The sequence below is a fragment of the Quercus suber genome, unplaced genomic scaffold (genome assembly GCF_002906115.3).
Source record: "Quercus suber isolate HL8 unplaced genomic scaffold, Cork oak 2.0 scaffold_349, whole genome shotgun sequence".
In the NCBI taxonomy this organism is placed as follows: domain Eukaryota; kingdom Viridiplantae; phylum Streptophyta; class Magnoliopsida; order Fagales; family Fagaceae; genus Quercus; species Quercus suber.
This window is the reverse complement of record NW_027069801.1, coordinates 647,322-665,564: the sequence shown is the minus strand read 5'-3', so window position 1 is coordinate 665,564 and position 18,243 is coordinate 647,322. Positions and strand designations below refer to the sequence as shown.

At 36.9% G+C, this 18,243-nt stretch overlaps 2 protein-coding genes across 2 annotated transcripts; both read right to left on the bottom strand.

Annotated features, from left to right (window-relative positions):
- Positions 1-1,496: 1,496 nt before the first annotated feature.
- On the bottom strand, positions 1,497-8,599 carry LOC112035485 (uncharacterized). Its single transcript, XM_024068309.2, has 18 exons — positions 8,277-8,599; positions 7,478-7,597; positions 7,234-7,359; positions 7,053-7,115; positions 6,861-6,968; positions 6,252-6,329; positions 5,273-5,365; positions 5,014-5,100; positions 4,605-4,706; positions 4,391-4,510; positions 4,209-4,271; positions 3,837-3,973; positions 3,548-3,629; positions 3,378-3,436; positions 3,225-3,270; positions 2,327-2,418; positions 2,172-2,241; positions 1,497-1,952 (listed from the first exon to the last, which is right to left on the bottom strand). The coding sequence occupies exons 1-18, from the start codon at positions 8,463-8,465 to the stop codon at positions 1,881-1,883; spliced, it is 1,707 nt and encodes a 568-aa protein (XP_023924077.1). The 5' UTR covers positions 8,466-8,599; the 3' UTR covers positions 1,497-1,880.
- Positions 8,600-9,741: 1,142 nt separating this feature from the next.
- On the bottom strand, positions 9,742-10,173 carry LOC112035474 (putative gamma-glutamylcyclotransferase At3g02910). Its single transcript, XM_024068297.1, has one exon. It carries the CDS (start codon positions 10,171-10,173, stop codon positions 9,742-9,744), a length of 432 nt encoding a protein of 143 aa, XP_023924065.1.
- Positions 10,174-18,243: the final 8,070 nt, after the last annotated feature.

Sequence of the window (18,243 nt, the reverse complement as noted above, 5' to 3'; positions counted from 1 at the left end):
TAAAATGTTGACAGCTCATTTAAAAAATATCAACTAAAATATTTTATTATTATTTTATTAACTACATCAATATTTACTGTGCAAATAGGACAGTCCATGATTTTTCTGTTGACAGCAGGGAACTAAAACAAAAACGATTTCTTAATTTCAGAGACTGAGGTAGGTGCAAAATTAATTTATGACCAAAATAAAAATAGGTCCAAAATGTAAAGACAAAAAAATGTATTTTTACCGTTAAAGAAATCATGCATCAAGAGCATATAAAATGGGGTGTGTTCATGACGTTTGGAGCCTATCAGAGAGAGGTCAAACAGTTGGTCCAAGGAATCTATAGCATTCACTGAAGCACTTTAGTCACAACATGATAAATTATTAAAGATAAGTTACTTTCTATACAAAAAGGAAAAGTCAAAAGATTATGTATAGGAGTAGCAATTTTTATTCATATTTATGAACTTGTTCATTACCCACTTTATTTAAATAAGTCTTAACCCAATTCATTTGATTATTTAGCTTAAATTGATAAAGACTTATTTGGTTATTTAATTAGATGGGTCTAAATAGATAAATCTACTAATACCCATTACACCCATCTAAAATTTAAAATTAAATAAACCCACTAATACCACTAAACCCATCTAAATTCTAAAACTTAAATATCAATACGATCTCAGTCTCACTTTCCCAGATTTTCTCATTATCCAAACACTTTCCCAAACACTTTTAACTTTCTCATTATAAGATTTTCTCATTGTCAGATTTTCTCATTATCTAAACACTTTACCAGACTTTCTCAGTCTCACTTTCCCAGATTTTCTCTCGTATTTTCTCAGTAACCAAACAAAAGGAAATTCTAAAGAGAGAACTAAGTGTACTTGTCGTCGACAACAACGGCTTTGGAGTAGTCCGACAGCTGCTTCTCCAGCGAGGCCCCAGGAGAGTGGTACAGAGGCGTCTCAAGAGGGTCGCCGAGTTCAGATTGGTGCGGCGAATGGATTCGGAGTGGTAAGTGAGGCGAGTCATTGTAGTGAGCCGATGAATCAAAGTTTTTCGATGAAGACTTTTTCATGTTCGCCTTGTTCTTCTGGTTTTGCTACTGCTGCTGTTACTGTGGTAACGTTTCTTGGCTTTGCTTTTGGTTTTGAGTTTGAGTTTCCACTCGTTGCTTTGGCTTTCTTTGATGTTAAGGCAAGTGAGAAAGAGAAAGAAAGAGAGAGAAAAAGCAAATGAAAGTGATTTGAACTTTTTTTTTCTTTTTCTTTTTGAAGTTGTAAACTTTAACTTACTGAGAAGAAAAAAAAAAAAAAAATCTCTTTGTGGCTTTGTTTGGTTGGTGAGAAATGAATTTTGTGAAAGGAAAATGAGAAGAAAGAATAGGAAAAGTGATTTTTGAACTTTTTAATTTTTGTTTTTAAAGTTTTTAACAAGTTATTTATTTATTTGGGTTATATTGGGTTAAATGAGCGAATTACTAATTAAATGAGTTACGCAGATAATAGATAATTAATTTATATATAAACGGATCATAAATAGATAAATAGGTAATTACAAACCCAACTCATTTAAGACCCAACCCATTTATGACCCAACCCGCCCATTTGCCACCCCTTTAATATGCCATACATTGAAGACCGCCCACTACTAGAACTTCAAAAGGTTATGTATAATATGTCAGACAACTGTGTTTAAAAAAACGCAGATGGGAGATACATTCTAAACTTCCCATGGAAAATGCTGCCAGCTTCAAGTAAACCACGTATGGCTGGCAACCCTCATATTATAAGATACATTCTAAACTCCCCATGGAAAATAATGCCAGCTTCAAGGAAAACATGATAGTCCCGGCAACCATCTTCTCAGAAACACAATTCAAACACACCCTAGAACTTGAAATCCTTCTTCTTCGACTTACCTTCCTTTTCTTGCATCTTCCGCTTCCTCTTCTTCTCATTCTGCACAAATAACATCTCAAAATTAAACATTAACGGAATAAAAATAAAAATCATAAACATCTCATCCTGGTAAGTACATCTTACCCAACCCACCCCTCCCCTCGCCTCCTCCCCCCACGTGGGGGTGGCATCACAGCCCAATAAGGCACCTTTTTGTCAAAATTTCCCTTGAGAAGCCCCAATTTTCAAATCAAATTAGTGAAGACATAATAGGCTCACCTCTGCAACCATGTCACTGAAATCCTCCCGCTGACTCCGCTGCTTCTCTTCCTCTCTTGCTTCCTCATACCTATGAAATGAAACGAAGTTGGGAACTCGTTATGCCTTTAGGGAACATTGACATTAACAATAATATATAGGAAAATGTTACTTACTTAGCCGGCAAAACATTCTCCATGGCTTCCAACTCTTCTGGTTGTAGAGTTACATCCACCTTATCTGATTTCTGACCTCTAAGCAGATCAACCTGAAAGAATATGACCATATCAGGCATCAGCAAATTATGCTCCTACATAGTGATAAATCAAGACCTAATTGTTGGAAAGGGAACCAATTACCGGAGTTCTAGTGCAATTATCGAATACTCTACATCAAGTTTACACATCTATCACTGAAACCTTCCAATTAGGTTGCTCTGTAAGTAACTAGAGGCCAGGGTTCTTGTACTATACAATTCATGTGCAAAGGCCAAAACTTACGTTGAAATAAAAGTAAAAAATTCAGAATTCAACTATTTCATGTAGCCCTTTGTTTTTCAGCATTAGTTACCATTCTCTAGCTCACGTAAGAGTCATAGTACAAAGCCCATTCCTTCAATGATAAGCCTTTCTAAAAGCCTTCTATATGCAGGGTCTCCATAGGTTACATCTATAAGAACCTGCTTATATACTTTGCTTGTGATACTTATAATCATTATTGGTTTAAGCAGATATCTAATTCTCAATCTCAAATTTTCACATCTTATATCACTACAATAAAGGAAAATTAATTGTTGACCGGACTCATAAACTTAAAGAATGAGTTATCATTCTATGCGCTTTTCTTTATGAGTTTTCATCATTCTATGCTGCTAAAGCTTAAATCAAGCACACCAGATTCTTCATGGGGGAAAAAACCAAGTGATTAGTTTGGAAAAGTAACCATTTGTCTGCTAAAGCTTAAATCAAGCACACCAGCTTCTTCAAGGGGGGAAAAAACCAAATGATTAGTTTGGAAAAGTAACCATTTGTGTTACCAATATCAACAACTTGCTTGCAGAAGACACATTCTTACCCTTTTGGCAGTTGCCTTGTCTTGGGTGCCAGAGTTAACCACATATCTGTAGGCACAAAGGTAGATCAAAACAAATTTAGAGAAATAAAATCAATAAGATAAATAAAAAATACAACCAAAAAGAGAATAATGTAAAACAAGAAGATTGCATACGTGTGTGTTGTTCCAAGCAAAGTACCAGGGGCAATTTTCTCTTCTTTTTCTTCAAGTACCTTCATAAAACACAAAAATAAGACAAAGTTCAGATAATGTCATGCATTGGAGCATTAAATACAAGGAAAAAGTTAATATAAGAACCAGAATCTTGAATCACAAATACTAACTTGGTAAAGTGGCCGCTCAGTGTCCTTTCTCTGCTGCTTTCGAAGGTCAATAACATCAGGTGTCTCAACACCAGTAGGTGTGCTGGTAAAGAAGAAAGGAATTAAAACATGGAAAATGCAAAGTACAATACATGAGTCCAACAATGATCTTGTTACAAATTTGCTTCAAAAATGTGTAGAGCCCTAGCCAGAAAGAGCTGAGGAACCTAAACATAAAACCTTCAAGAACGCACTAAATGCATGTCATGAACAGGAATCAAAAACACTGGTATTGAGAGAAAAAAAATACCTTGAGAGACTATCTACAGATTGAATGCCAGCCTCTAAGTCCTCTTCCTCAATCAGTTCTTCCTCTTCCTCTTCCTCTTCTTCTTCTTCCTCTTCCTCCAAATCACCCCAATGCTTGGTCTTATCAACTGGTTCTTCCTAAATGATAAAGACAGCGCATAATTAAAGCAATCATAATATTCTATAATCTAAGGGTAAACCACTCTCACATCTGACCAGCCAATAATTTAAATTGGAAGAAAAAATTTGATTTGACTTCGAATTTGATGCAGCCAACATTTTGCTACAGCCAACTTTGACAGCTTCAGATATAAAAACTAAAAACACAACTGAAATTTTAATCACAATAAGAATAACTTCCATGTGAAAGTACCTCATAATTGGGCTGTTCTTGTTGCTGAACGCCGAATACATCTCCATACAAAGGACGTCCAAACTATATTCACAAACAGGGAGAAGTGAACTTGTTAAGACACTGATTACACTTATAAAAAAACCAACGTACATAGAGAACAAAAGGAAACAAGAGGAAGATATCAAGGTTAGGAAACTTACTTCATCAACAGGAGGCTTGCCCCAGCCACCAGGATGGTAACCAAAGCTAGCTCCAAGAGGGATAGGAGCATTCAGCCCAGGAATTTTCAGATGTGGGTATGATGGTGGAGGACCGTATCTCTGGAAGAAAATCAACCGTTAACAAAATATAAAAATGGTAACACACACACACACACACTCTCTCTACCAAGCGCAAGATATTCAGTATTATGACCTGCATATTGATGAGCCATGGGGGAGGAGCACCCTCTGGCATTCCAAGGGCTTCTTTTAGTTCTTGCGACAGCATGCCTGGCTTCATTTCCCTTAACTTCACCTGAATACCACAAAACACGCACACATACAAATAATGTGAATAACAGCTAATATTATTAAATACCAAAAATTACACTCTTGTTTTTATTTTGTCAAGATTAATATAAGCTACAATTGTTACCTATCAAAAAAAAAATATATATATATATATATATAAGCTACAATTTTTAAATCTAGAAACTCCAAAAAAATACAATTGAGAAAATAGAAAGAAAACTTCAAAACACATGTATCTCAATTTACTCTCTGTGTGTGTGCTCGTGAGAGAGAGAGAGAGTGAGAGAGAGAGATCAATATAAGAAATACACCTCAAACTCTTTGCCTTCATGGTACAAATCTCCAAGAGTTGTAAGCTTTGGTTTTGTTTGGTATTTAAAGAATGCATCATGGAGAACCTAACAAACAGAAATCACACTCATTGATTAGACAGACAATAATCATTCTGAACCTAAACTGCAGCAAGACATGCAGACAAAAGAATCACAAAATAGTTGGGTAGGGTAAATTACAATAAATAAATAAATAAATTTTAAATTTTAAAAAAAAATAAATAAAAGTGAGACAAACCTGATAGTCAATATCCATTTTTCCCATCTTTGGCTGCATCCGCTCTCGTTGCTTCTGCTTCAACTTCTTACTGTCCTCTTTTTCAATGTAAGCCTGTATGAGACAACACAGAAACAGTGCAACAGGTCATTAGCAGCATTACCAAGATGCACATTTTGGTAGATGAATCAACATAATACTCAGACCAGAGAAAAAGAAGAAAAAAAAACCAACAAGATTTTAGATCTTACAAATCGGTGTAAAATGTGTAGGCCTAATGAGGAGAAAATGGATAATTTATTTCTAAATAGTGATATCGCTTGGGAAATGTGGTATCTTATGTTTCACTTGTTTGGGGCCAGGTGGGTCACACCAAAAACAGTGTTTGAGTTACTGGCATGTTGGAAGGGACACTTTGGCAACAGCATAATATTCAAATTTGGAAAGCCCTTCATGTTGGAGTGAACGGCACACAGTTTTGAGGAGAGTGATTTTTCTATGTAAAACTTCTATTCTTAAAAGCACTCTACGATTTGAAGACAGCCATTTCTTCCAAAAATTTCATGGAGTCCTTTGATCTTTTGAGTTTTAGATTTTAATTGTTTGGGTCATTCTCTTGAATACATCCCATGTACAAGGGCCATGCTCTTTTGTGCATTTTTAATGTATTTATTACTTATCCAAGAAAAAAAAAATTTTAAAGATATAGCTGAGACTCAAAACACCGGGAGAAGTTTCAAGATTTAACAATTAAAACACAGCTACAAGGACCGTGGAGATTAGAAAAAAAAAAGTAGCAGGTAAAAAATAAACAAATAAAATAATATAAAGTCAAAAACATCCAACAATGAAAATTTGTTGACAAGATAAAGGTAGCCGTACAGCTACACAAAGATGATTTTATTATTCCTCATCTCAGAAAATCATGAAGATAAAAATGTTATAAAAAAAAAAATTAAAAAAAAAATTAACTGCAAAGATTGCATGAAATTGTACTTACCTGTCTGATTTTCTCAATTCCTGTTGCCGCAATAAAATCAGGAAGCTGAAATGGCTGTTTCTCAATACCACGCTTGCCCTGCAAAAAAGAATACCCAATGGCCGATGAGACACAAGTAATTGCACCAGCAAAATAGAATGATAATTCTGCAGTAGTAAAAAAATTTCAAATTTAAGAGGAATTCAGCCCGAGCATTAGGCACAATGGAAAGTCATCTGTAAATTCAAAACAGATTAATTAGCAATTCAAATGTAAACAAATCCCCAACATATATCATGCAAAAGTACTCCGTTATAAAACTAAAAAATTAAATTTCCCCCATATTTGGCTTCATACAAATATCTACGCCCTCCCACCCACACTAGCAAATACATAAACAAAGAAATCATTTAAGGGTGCCCATTGCCAAACACCTACAAGTCCAGGCTCCATGATTGTCACAGCAGCTCCCCTGCAAGAACCACATATATACATATAAGAGAAACCTTATCGACTTGATCTACCTACACCCTATTCTCTAAATCCCACAGGTTCACTACTTCCACAAGCCATGCATGCACATTTTAATTTTTAACCCATTAGTCTTCAATTCTAGTGATGCTTACTAACCTGCAAAAATTTACGTTTCTGACACCAATGCCTTGGGACAGGCACAGTGTTCCTGTATGATTTCAAAAACACCAACAACTTCGGGTCTGCAGAGGTTGCATCCCACACCTGGAAATGAATAAAATGTATATAAGCAAGGAAAATAACGAGAAGAATAATAAGAAGAAACAACAAAGCACAAGCATTCCCTACCTCCACAACATCAGGCCTTGAGCAAATTTGCTTCAGTTCAGCAATCTTCATCCGCCGTTGTAGCTGAAAGATGAGAACAGAAATCCTTTAGTCTTTTATGACAAACTGTTGCAGTCATAACGACTACATGAAACTATACAAAATATTGATTGATATATTTATTAACAAGTCATATGTATACCTTCTTCTTCTTGTTTGACACGCCTTTCTCTTTTTGTGGGTTATCCTGTTCTTCCTCTTCTGAGTCTGAGTCGGCCTTCTTGGTTGAGGCTGCATTTTCGGCAGACTCATCCTTATTATCATTATCCTGAATGGGTAGAATAATTAATGCATCATGTTAGGCTCATACTGCTCCCAGCAGAAAAATAGAATAACTTTAAAGTCAATATTACATAAAAAGAAGGGACGGGGAGGATTCCTTTAACCTGAGTAGCAGTAGTTTCACGGAAACTGAATTTGCTAAAAATCTTTCTAAATTCTTCATCCATTCCATCATCAAGCTCGGCAGGCTCTGGGACATACTCCACTTCAACTTGCGGAAATGTCTACAAATTCCCAACATATAAGAATAAGAGAAACAAACATGTTCAACACCATGTAACAGAACTTCCTGATTTATAATTCATTGGACAACATGAATATGGGCATTATATTTAATAGATCTTAATTCTCTTTTTTCAAGCTAATGCAAAACCAGCTTAAATTGAAAAGGAAATTCATCTTATCTTATTCAGTTTTTCTTCTCTGGCAATGTGAAAACTAAACCTAAATAAACTCTCAATTAAACTCCATCAGAGAGAGAGAGAGAGAGATTACTTCCAGTTCTATCCAGATTTCAAATATCCAAATAGAAAGTTTTACCCCCATAAATGATTACACCTTAAAGAGTTCAAGCTTATATTCCTTTTCTTCGAGTTCAAGAACAATTACTTCATTGCTCAATTTTAAAGATATTCGTGAAATATATTCTTTAATTTAAATAGTTTTAAACAAATCTCATCAAGTGCTAGTTTCCTATAATCTTTCTCTCGTTTTCCTTCGGTTTCTAAACAAACAAACAAAGCAGGAAATAAATCACAAAGAAAAACTCCATGCTCCACTCAATTCAGCACACATTAAAAATAAAACCCTAACTTCAACTTTCAAAAACCAAAATCCACAAAACATTAAGCATTTTTGCTATCACAGATTCCAATATCCCACGCAAAAGAAAAGAAAAGAAACCTGTTGAGGATCGTTGGAATCAACGTCGCTGGAGGGGGCTTGGGAGGCCATGGAGTTCTTCTTCTGCTTACGGCGGCGACGACGTCGTTCGGTATCGCGGGACTTCTTGGTGGGGTTAGGGTTAGGGTTAGAGGACAGATCTCCATTGGCAACGGCGCCGTTGGAGAGTAGTAGAGTTTCCGCAGCCATAATTATAACTTCCTTCCTCTCCTCGCTTCGCTTCGCTTCACTTCACTTCAGAGAAACGTGAATTTGGGTTTGGGTAACGATGCTAATTCATTCGTATGGAAAGGACTGTGACTTCTGTCTCGTGGCATTCATAATAATAATAGTAATAATAATAATAATAAGGCTCTTCTTTTCCTTTTTTCTTTTTTTTGTAATGATTAATGATTTGCATTTTATTATAATTTGGGATTTTTATTTTTTTTTATTTTTTTTTTTAACTAAGGGTGTAAAGAAATGTTTTTAAAAAAATATTAAAAAAAATATGGGGTGAGTTTTGTAGATTAAAGGAATTTTAAAACTAATAAAAGAGTAATCCTATTTTATAGGAAGTTAGTGAGTAAACGTACGAATTTAAATCAACCTAAAAGTAAGAATTTATTAAAAACAAAAAGACATTTCAACGTGGAATTTATTATTTTTGTCAATTTACTATTTTAACTCAATTTTTAAGGTTTAAGTAGGGGTATTTTTTACAGTAAAAAAAGAAATAACTAATCTTCTTTTTCCAATTTACTATTTTACCATTATTTTTAAGTTATTGGTTATTTAATTTAGGGGTATTTTTGACAGGAAAAAAAATAATAACTAATTTTTTGACTCCTCTTAATATATACAGACAAATAAATGAGCCTTTTTACATATCCATCCAATCCACACTATAGCATGTGTCAATATCTCCGCATGCTGTTTTTTTTTTAATAAAGTCAGATTTTGAACGCCCATGTACTGATCATCAATTCAACAAATCTCAGCGTTACTCCAAAGGACAAAATAGCGCAAACGAGTCAAAGCAAAGTTGTTTCGCACATGTGATGAGGGTTTCTTTTTTTTTTTAGGCAAAAATGCAAAACTGACCCTCTAACTTTTAGTCTTTTTCATTTCAGTCCTCTAACTTTCAGTTTTATCATTTTAGTCCTCTAACTTTCAATTATTGTCAATTTAGTACTCTGTTAAACCTCAGTTATGTCTTACCGTTAATTGAGCCAAAACGACATCGTTTTGGCTCTTTTTTTTTTCTTTTTTTAAAATAAATTTCAGAATTAAAAGAAAATTAAAAAAACTAATATTAAAAAAAAAAAGAAAAAGAAAAAAACCATTTTAGAACCAACACATCAGAAAATTCAACACAATCAACGTAATGCAGCTCTAAACTAAACACCATTTCATCAAAAATCAAATCCAAATTAACCAAAACAAAGGTGAAGCATTCATTTTGAGCTTTACACTCACCCACCCATCACAACATTAACAACGAAAACAGTTCCTTAGGCCTATCCTCATCAACAAAACTTCGATCCTTAAGCCTATCCTCTCTTCTCACAAACCCACTCGCCTCTCTCTCTGTGTACTCACTCAACCCCTCTCTCCCATTCTTCTCCCATAGCTCCTCCCTAAAGCTACGGTGCGCATAGTACGCCTCAGCCTCCGCCTCAACCTGAGTCTGAATAGGGAGCCACTCGTAATGGCCGAGGGCGGTGCCCTCCAGCTCGTCTAGGCGGCCGAGTCCACGAGTTGACACGGAGTAGAACTCGCCCTTGACCCGGTGACCCGACCCGAAGAGGTTAATCAAGTATGGGATACAGTTGGGTCTGCACACAAGTGGGTAGGAGTGTAGGGTCACGTGGGTGCCCAGGAAAACGGCGTCATTCTGGTCTATCAGGGATTGCATTAGGCCGTGGTTCCGACTTCCGAAAACCTTGCTTCAGTATGTCGTATGTGAGGATAGAGAATTGAACCTCGAAGTCGTTGTCGGCTCCTTCAAGGTTCAATTCTCTATCCTCTCTCTTTCTCTCTTTGGTTTTGGTTAATTTGGATTTTATTTTTGATGAAATGGTGTTTAGTTTAGAGTTGCATTGCGTTGACTGTGTTGAATTTTCTGATGTGCTGGTTCTAAAATGGTTTTTTTTTTTTTAATCAGTATTTTTTTTTTTAATTTTCTTTTTTTTTTTTTTTAAGTTTTTCTGTTAGAAACAAACACACACATAAGATAGAGGGAAAGTGGTTCTAACACAAAGGCACACCACAACTCCACTCAAAAACCATGGTAACTTTTAAGGAAGGGTGTGACAAGTTATACTGCACACAACACTCTCTTAAGCAATGTGAGACAATTACTCATTCTTTTTTTTTTAGAAACAAACAAACACACACACAAGGGAGAGAGAAAGGGGTTCTAACACAAAGGCATACCATAACTCTATTCAAAAGCCATGGTAACTTTTAAGGGAGGGTGGGGGCCAAGTTATACTACACACAATACAATCTCTTAAGCAATGTGGGACAATTACTCTTTTTTAAAAAAAAAATTTAATGTAATTTTCAATTTAAATTTATCTATTATTATATTAGTGAGGTTATACATGAAGGGATTTTTAAGAAACTAAAATTTAATGTGAAATATATTTAAATAGAGAGCGTGCTAATTTTTAGGAAAAAAAGTTTCTCTGTAGGTTTTTTTTTTTTTTTTAATTTTATTGAATTACAATTTTAACCCTTTTTATTTATTAAGAATAAGGATTATCTAATTAACTTAGGGTTATTTTTGATATTTTCTGAAAGTATAACTAACTTTCTGAATCTTAAAGAAAAGATGCACATGCTTTTACTTTCACATCTATATATCTATATTAATAGGTAAAACTGAGAGAAAATCCAATTAGATTTCAAATTGGAGTTCAACTAGAATATAATTTTGTGCCAAGTGAGTTAATTCAGTGTAAAATTTGAATTTCAATTAAAATTTAATTTTGCACTACGTGTCCCATCTAATCAAAGTTTTTTTAAAATTTTTGTGCCAAATAAGTTAATTTAGTGTAGAAAATGAGGAGTCAAATATAAATAAATCATAAAAAACATAATCATATATCTAACTCTATATATAAAATCAGAGGAAGCGAGAGTTTGAATGATTTTATATTTGAGTCTTTTTTTAATAACTAAAAACAATTCAAATTTATAAATCATTTATGTAATATACCATAACTATGTACGATCCATTATTAACTAGATTATATATATATATATATATTTGCTTTTTTAAACCAAAGTTTAGAGAAAATTCAATTAGAATCAAAATTGGATTTTGCTTTTGTTAACTTTCCATATAAATTAAATTGTTTATATTTTTATTGTTATTTTTTCTCTAAACTAATGAGCATATTTTTTATATTGTTTTTATTCAGATATATTGTTTGCGAAGATGTACGGACTGAAAATAGTAGACCGACCCCAAACAGCAAACCCACTCATTAAATAGTCTCTGCCCATCTCAGCCCACTTGGCCGAGTTGAGATAGGTCTGGCCAAACATACGAATTAAGTACCCCAAGATATGCCGTGAATAAGAGATAATGCCTTGGGAGAATTTGTCTGCCACGCAATAAACGGCGTCAAGCATGAGTTACTAAGAGGTCATGTTAACTACAAGAAGTGGGTCCCTTCTGACCAATGACATGATACTAAGGGACCCACTAATATATGAAATATCCTTTCATCATAATGACCCCACTAAGAGAGGGATATAAATAGCAGACGAGAGGTAGGAGTAAGGGGAGGGGAGAATTAGAGGAAGAGAGAGACATGAGAGTACTAAGGAAAAGCACATCCTGAGGAGAAGGGAATCCCATTCGGATTTTAGGGAGGGGGTCGGCTGCCTAGTAGCCATCTCGGCCGAGCAAAAAACCAGAGAGTTAGGTGCCAAAGTAACACTAGAACTTCATCAGTGACCTGAATAAATACTTCTTGGAACTCTCATTGTGGGATATGCCCAACCCAAAGTACAAGTAAATTTGGAGCCAAGCCCAAAAGCCTAAGGTTGTTAGGAAAGGACCACAACAATTGACACCGTTTGTGGGAAAATCCTACCACGCTAAAGGTCTAAAGGTGGTGGAGGCAACAACCTGATGAAGGGTCAACATGCAGGTGAAGGGTCCATGGGCTTTAGTGGAAACCGATCTAAAGGCTCATCTCAAGCCCTTAGGTTGGTAGAGTAAGAGCGTACGAAGGAACGTCGCAACTACGAGGGACAAGTGACTCAGGATGACTCACATGCAACGTTGTCCCAAGGAGAAAGGACACTTTTATACGTGCTAAAGGGTTCGAACCATAATAACCAAGACCGCAAGCTAAAAAATCTATAAAGGTAGGTTAGAGAGTTAGAGCTGGAGGCAAGGAGTAGGCATCGAAGGAGGGCTCCTAAGGGGTCGTCCCATAACCATGATTCAGTAAGCGATCATACTAGGACATCATCTCACCAAAGTCACTCTTAGTCGTCAAGGGACAGGTTGAACGAGTCCAGGGATAGAAGTTTGGTATCATCAAGGAGAGAAAGGGATGGGCACCCAAACATCGCCATGAACGCCATGAGCCAAGCACTATGGAAGATAGCCCAGTCACATTTTTTCGAGGAAATAGAATGCATCAAGATGCCAAGGCACTTCACTCGCCCCTCGTTCACCTATTATAACGGTAAGACGGACCCGATGGAACACATAAGTCATTTCACCCAACTTATGGCACTTTATTCCTAGAATGATAGGCTTCTATGGAAAGTGTTCCTTTCCAGTCTCTACCCCACGATAATGAGATGGTCCAATGGTCTAAAGAAGAGATCCATTCACAGCTTTGTTGAGCTCATCCAAGCCTTTGGAGCCAGGTTTGTGACTTGTAACCGAGAACCACAACCTATCAACGTGCTTTTATTGATGGCCATGGGGAGTAGGGAGACCCCCTGGTCATACCCGGATAAGCATTAGGAGTTGTATCACAAGATTGGGGGAGACAATGAACATATGGCCATAAGTACTTTCAAACTGGGGCTGCCCCTTAATTCCAAGCTAAGGGATTCCTTAACCATGCAATCCCTAGAACATGCATCAATTGATGAAGCAGATAGAAGAATATAAGAGACTAGAGGATGACAGGCAACAAAATAAATGGAAGGCCTTTGTAGCATTTCAGTACCAGAAGGAATCCCGAATTGAGGGCTTTCGATAAAGGCCCAAAAGAGAAGTTACGAGGCAAAACCTCATTAGCCGAGCAGAAGGGGTAAACGTCACTTTTAAGGAGCTTATAAAATTTTTTTGGAGAAGATCAAGCATTAGCCTCATTTTTGCTAGCCTAGTAAGATGAGCGGAGACCTAGCCAAGAGGAACCAAAATCTGTATTGCACCTATCATTGGGATAAGAGGCATACCATTGAGCAGTGTAGGACGTTCAAGGATTACTTGGAGCAGATGGTGAAAGCGAGGCATCTAAGGGAATATGTGGTTAGTCAAGGGGGAGTACTACAAGGCAAGATTCAGGAAGCTGAGGAGGGACAATGCCTCCTCCCCTCGGCATCATCGAAGTCATACACGCCACGTCGATTGGGGTTAGCACTAGTCGCCAAAGGGGGATACTTAGCATAACTCCTCAGTAGGAACCGGAGGTAGTTGATTATCTCAGGAAAAAGCTCAAGTCAAGTAGGGAAAAGATAGCTTTTAATGACAATGACCTTGAAGGGTTCCTTGTAAAGAGAGTTATGATCGACCAGGGGAATGGGCGCGGAAAGTATGTACCCCAATCTGTATAAAGGGTTGGGTTTGAGAGATGAAGATCACACCAAGTATAATACCCCGTTAGTAGAATTTGATGGGAAGACGGTGATACCCGCAGGACAGATTAAGCTCCCTGTAGTGATAGAAGGGAAGGAGGTGATGGTGAATTTTATAGTGGTTCACGTATTCTCGCCGTACATGGTGATCCTAGCACGACCGTGGATCCATGCCATGAGGGTCGTGCCATCTACGCTGCACCAAAAGATGAAGTTCCCTACCGAGCAAGGAATAGTAGTAGTGAAGGGAGATCAAAATGTAGCTCGGCAGTGCTTGGTGGCTGCAATCAATCACGAAATCAAGTAGAAGAAACATGTGGAATCAAATCCTTTATAGCAATCATAGAGCCCCGACCATCCCAATGGGGCTGATAGTGCAAAGAAGTTGGATGAAGTCCACATTTTACCCTATGAAGACAAGTACTTTTGGGTGGGTAAAAGCCTTCCAATCGAGGATCGTGTGAAAGTATTATTTTCACTAGTCCAAAACTTTGATGTCTTTACATTGAGCCCATATGAGGTGCCCCGGGTAGACCCAAAGTTTATAATGCATATGCTAAACGTGGACCCCTTGTATCCCCCAAGAAGCAAAAGTCACGATGATCAGCTAAACCCCACGTGGAAGTCATGAAGGAGGAAATTGAGAAGTTGAAGCAAGCTAGGGCCATAAAAGAAGTATTCTTTCTGGATTGGTTGGCCAATGTCGTGGCGGTTAAAAAGAAGAATGGGAAACAGAGGGTCTGCATTAACTTTACAAATCTAAATAGAGCATGCACTAAGGATCCCTTTACAGTCCCGAAGATTGACCAATTAGTGGACGCCATGTACGGCCATTCGAGGATGAGTTTTCTAGACACCTTCTAAGGGTATCACCAAATCGCTTTAGCTCCTAAAGATCAAGAGAAGACATCCTTCATCTCTCCAGAAGGTAATTACCACTATATGGTCATACCCTTTGGTTTAAAGAACACTGGGGCAACTTACTAGCAAATAGTTACATGGATGTTTAGGCAGCAAATCAGTAAAACAGTAGAAGTGTATATCAACGACGTGGTAGTCAAGAGTAAGAAGTCAGAGGAGCACATGCCAGATTTGATTGAGGTATTTGAGATATTGAGGCACCACAGATTACGCCTCAATGCCGCTAAGTCCGTGTTTAGGGTGGGATTTGGGAAGTTCCTTGGTTACATGATAACGTGCTGAGGAATCGAGGTAAACCCTAACCAGATCAACGCAATTCAATAGCTTAATCCGCCAAAGAACCCAAAGGAAGTACAAAAGCTTACAGGGGTGATAGCAACCCTAACTAGTTTGTGTCCAAGTTAGCTGACAAATGTCACCCTTTTTTCCAACTACTCAGGAAGTGGAAGAGATTTCAATGGACTGAGGAGTGTGACAGTGCCTTCTAGAGCTTGAAGCTCATCCTAGCTTGCCCACCTATTTTAACCAATTCTAAGCCCAGCAAAGACCTGTACATGTACTTTGCCATGTCTATGCATGCAGTGAACACAGTAATAATAAGATTTCAAGACAGTATATAGAATCCAGTGTACGATGTCCGCAAGACTTTGGTAGACTCAAAAACCCATTATTTTCCTCTAGAAAAGATAGCTTTGGCCCTGGTGCACGCCATGAGGAAATTGCTGCACTATTTTTAGGCCCACACAGTGTATGTTTTGACCAATCGTCCCCTGCAATCGTTGTTGTGGAGGTCGGACTTCACAGGGACGATAGCTAAGTAGCGTACAAGACTATGATCTTTTGATGTCAAGTATTGTAGACACCTCATTTCATACCCAGTTAACAAACTTTAGTCCCTGGTCCTAATGACAAGCTTAACATATCTACAAAGGTAATTGAAGTTATTTTGATAGTTTTGAAGTAATCATAACTTAAAAGTGCTCAAATCACTTCGAAAACAATGCTGAAAAATGACCTTTGCTCACAATTTTGACCATAAATTTTTATCTATAAAGAATATTTAAGTGAGATTTATTTCATTGGAAAATAGACATCATGGGCTTCAAGTTGAACACAAATTCTGCCTAATTTAGACTTAAATTGAGTGAGTTATGACCATTTGAAGTTGGGCCATCAAAACTGTCAAAATTAAGATTTCTAGGGACGCATGCATGCGTGGGGAGCATGCATGTCTACATAGCTTCCAACCTGTGTATGCAGGCCACTTCCTAGAGGCCCAAAACTTCATGTTTTAGGGCCCAAAGCCTCCCTCTTTGATGGGGCCCCGACCCTAGACCCTTTAGAACGTCCAAAACCCTAAAAATAAACCTGAAAACTCTAGTTTAAACATATAAATATATCTTTATGCCTCCAAAATAAAACCCTAGCAAGAGAGAATTTAGTTTTCACCTAAACTTCTCCAAAACGCTTTTCTAACTCTGATTTTCTGCACACACAGCCACCATGAACGTTTTTTGGTTCTTCAAAACCTCTTTCTAGTAGTCTTAAGGAAAAAACGACTTTCTAAATCCTTTCAAAACCTTTTTCAAAATAATTTTTTCAAGAACGTCTTTTTATTTTAAGTTGTGATCACTTATGAACTATTGAAATAATTTGATTCCTTTGATTGTCATTAGATCTTGTTGTGTAGGCACTGAGGGCCCAATTAAATGTCAATCAAATTTGTGTTCCATAGCAAAGCAAGTCTCTCTTCATGGCTTTTCCTTGATTTGGATATTTTATAATTTGTGTTTTTGTTGTTCTCACTTAATTTGTATGTTATTCATACTTAGAAATATGTTTTGTTTTGTTTTATTTTATTTTATTTTGTCTCATCATGTTTTGATTTGAAAGTTGATATGATTGGATATATTAATGAACATGTTTTGATGTGCTAAGTGTTGCTCCTATTTGTTGTTAGGTTCAAAGCATGTTTAGGAATAGATTTTGTTTTGTTTATCTTTATTTTTCTTAATCTTTAATATCTTTGTTTTTAGTTTAGGTTGTTTGGTTATATATTATAAGCATGCTAGGTTTTGTTTGATTGTTGTTTGTTGCCTGCTTTAAAATTATCTTTCTAGGCAATATGCATGCGCATACTCATGTATGCGTATGCATACTAGAGGCATGCGTACACATATGCATCCTCATGCCCAAAAACCCAAATTTAGGGTTTTTGCTATTTTGTTTGTTTTGGTTAGTTTTAATCACATGTTTAGGCCTTGTTGAGTCTAGTTTTCACATGTTTAGATCTTGGGTTAGTAGAATAACATATTTTGCATGCTTGGATTGATCTCCTTTAATGGCACCCAAGTCCAAAAAGAGTTCTTACATCCTCTCCACCGATGCTTTCCATCTCACCCGCTAGAATGGAGCGATAAGGCTAACAGCGGCTCCTCCCTTAACTTATAGATCATAACAACAACTTACGGAAGATGCAAGGACTGGATCAATAAGTTTTTCAAACTTTTCTCATTTTTCAAGTTTTCCATTGATCTTCCATTTTGATATGTTTTTAGGCCTGTAAATGCTTGGGTTTTGCTTTGGGATGGGTTTAGATGAAACCCTAACACTCTAGGAGGAGTAGAAACATGTTTAGGTAGAGTTTTGGTTGAGAAAACTTGGAAAATATCAAAGAACAACCTTTTGTGTTCGTTCTTGCGTGCGTAGACTTGTTCTTGCATGCACAGCTTGGATTCATGTGTACATAGGCTTGTTCTTGCGTGTATATGGCTAGATCAAAATGTTTGGGTGAGACTTGACTGTGGGGTGGCCACAGTAGACTGGATCCTTTGTTATTCCATTGCCCGAATTCATCACTCGGAAGCTTTCCATTCGGATCACAAACCTATTATCCTCATGTCAGATTCCGAGCAAAAGAGGTTTTACAGGAAGGGGAGGCCTTTCAGATTTGAAGCTATGTGGCTACGAGACAACACTTATGAGGAGGTGGTTGCAAATTCTTGGGCAGAGGTGCATGACCCTAATCCAGTTGGTGTGCTGTCAAAAAAACATCCACTTGCCAAGACAATTTCAGAATTTAGAACTGTGAGACTTTTGGGCATATTCGGATTTCATTGGCAAAAAAATTGAAGGAATTGAATTGGGCTGAGGAGTTTGGTATGTACAAGTCCAATCCGGCTCTTATCAACAAATTGAGAGTTGAAATTCAAGGGCTTAAGTCCAA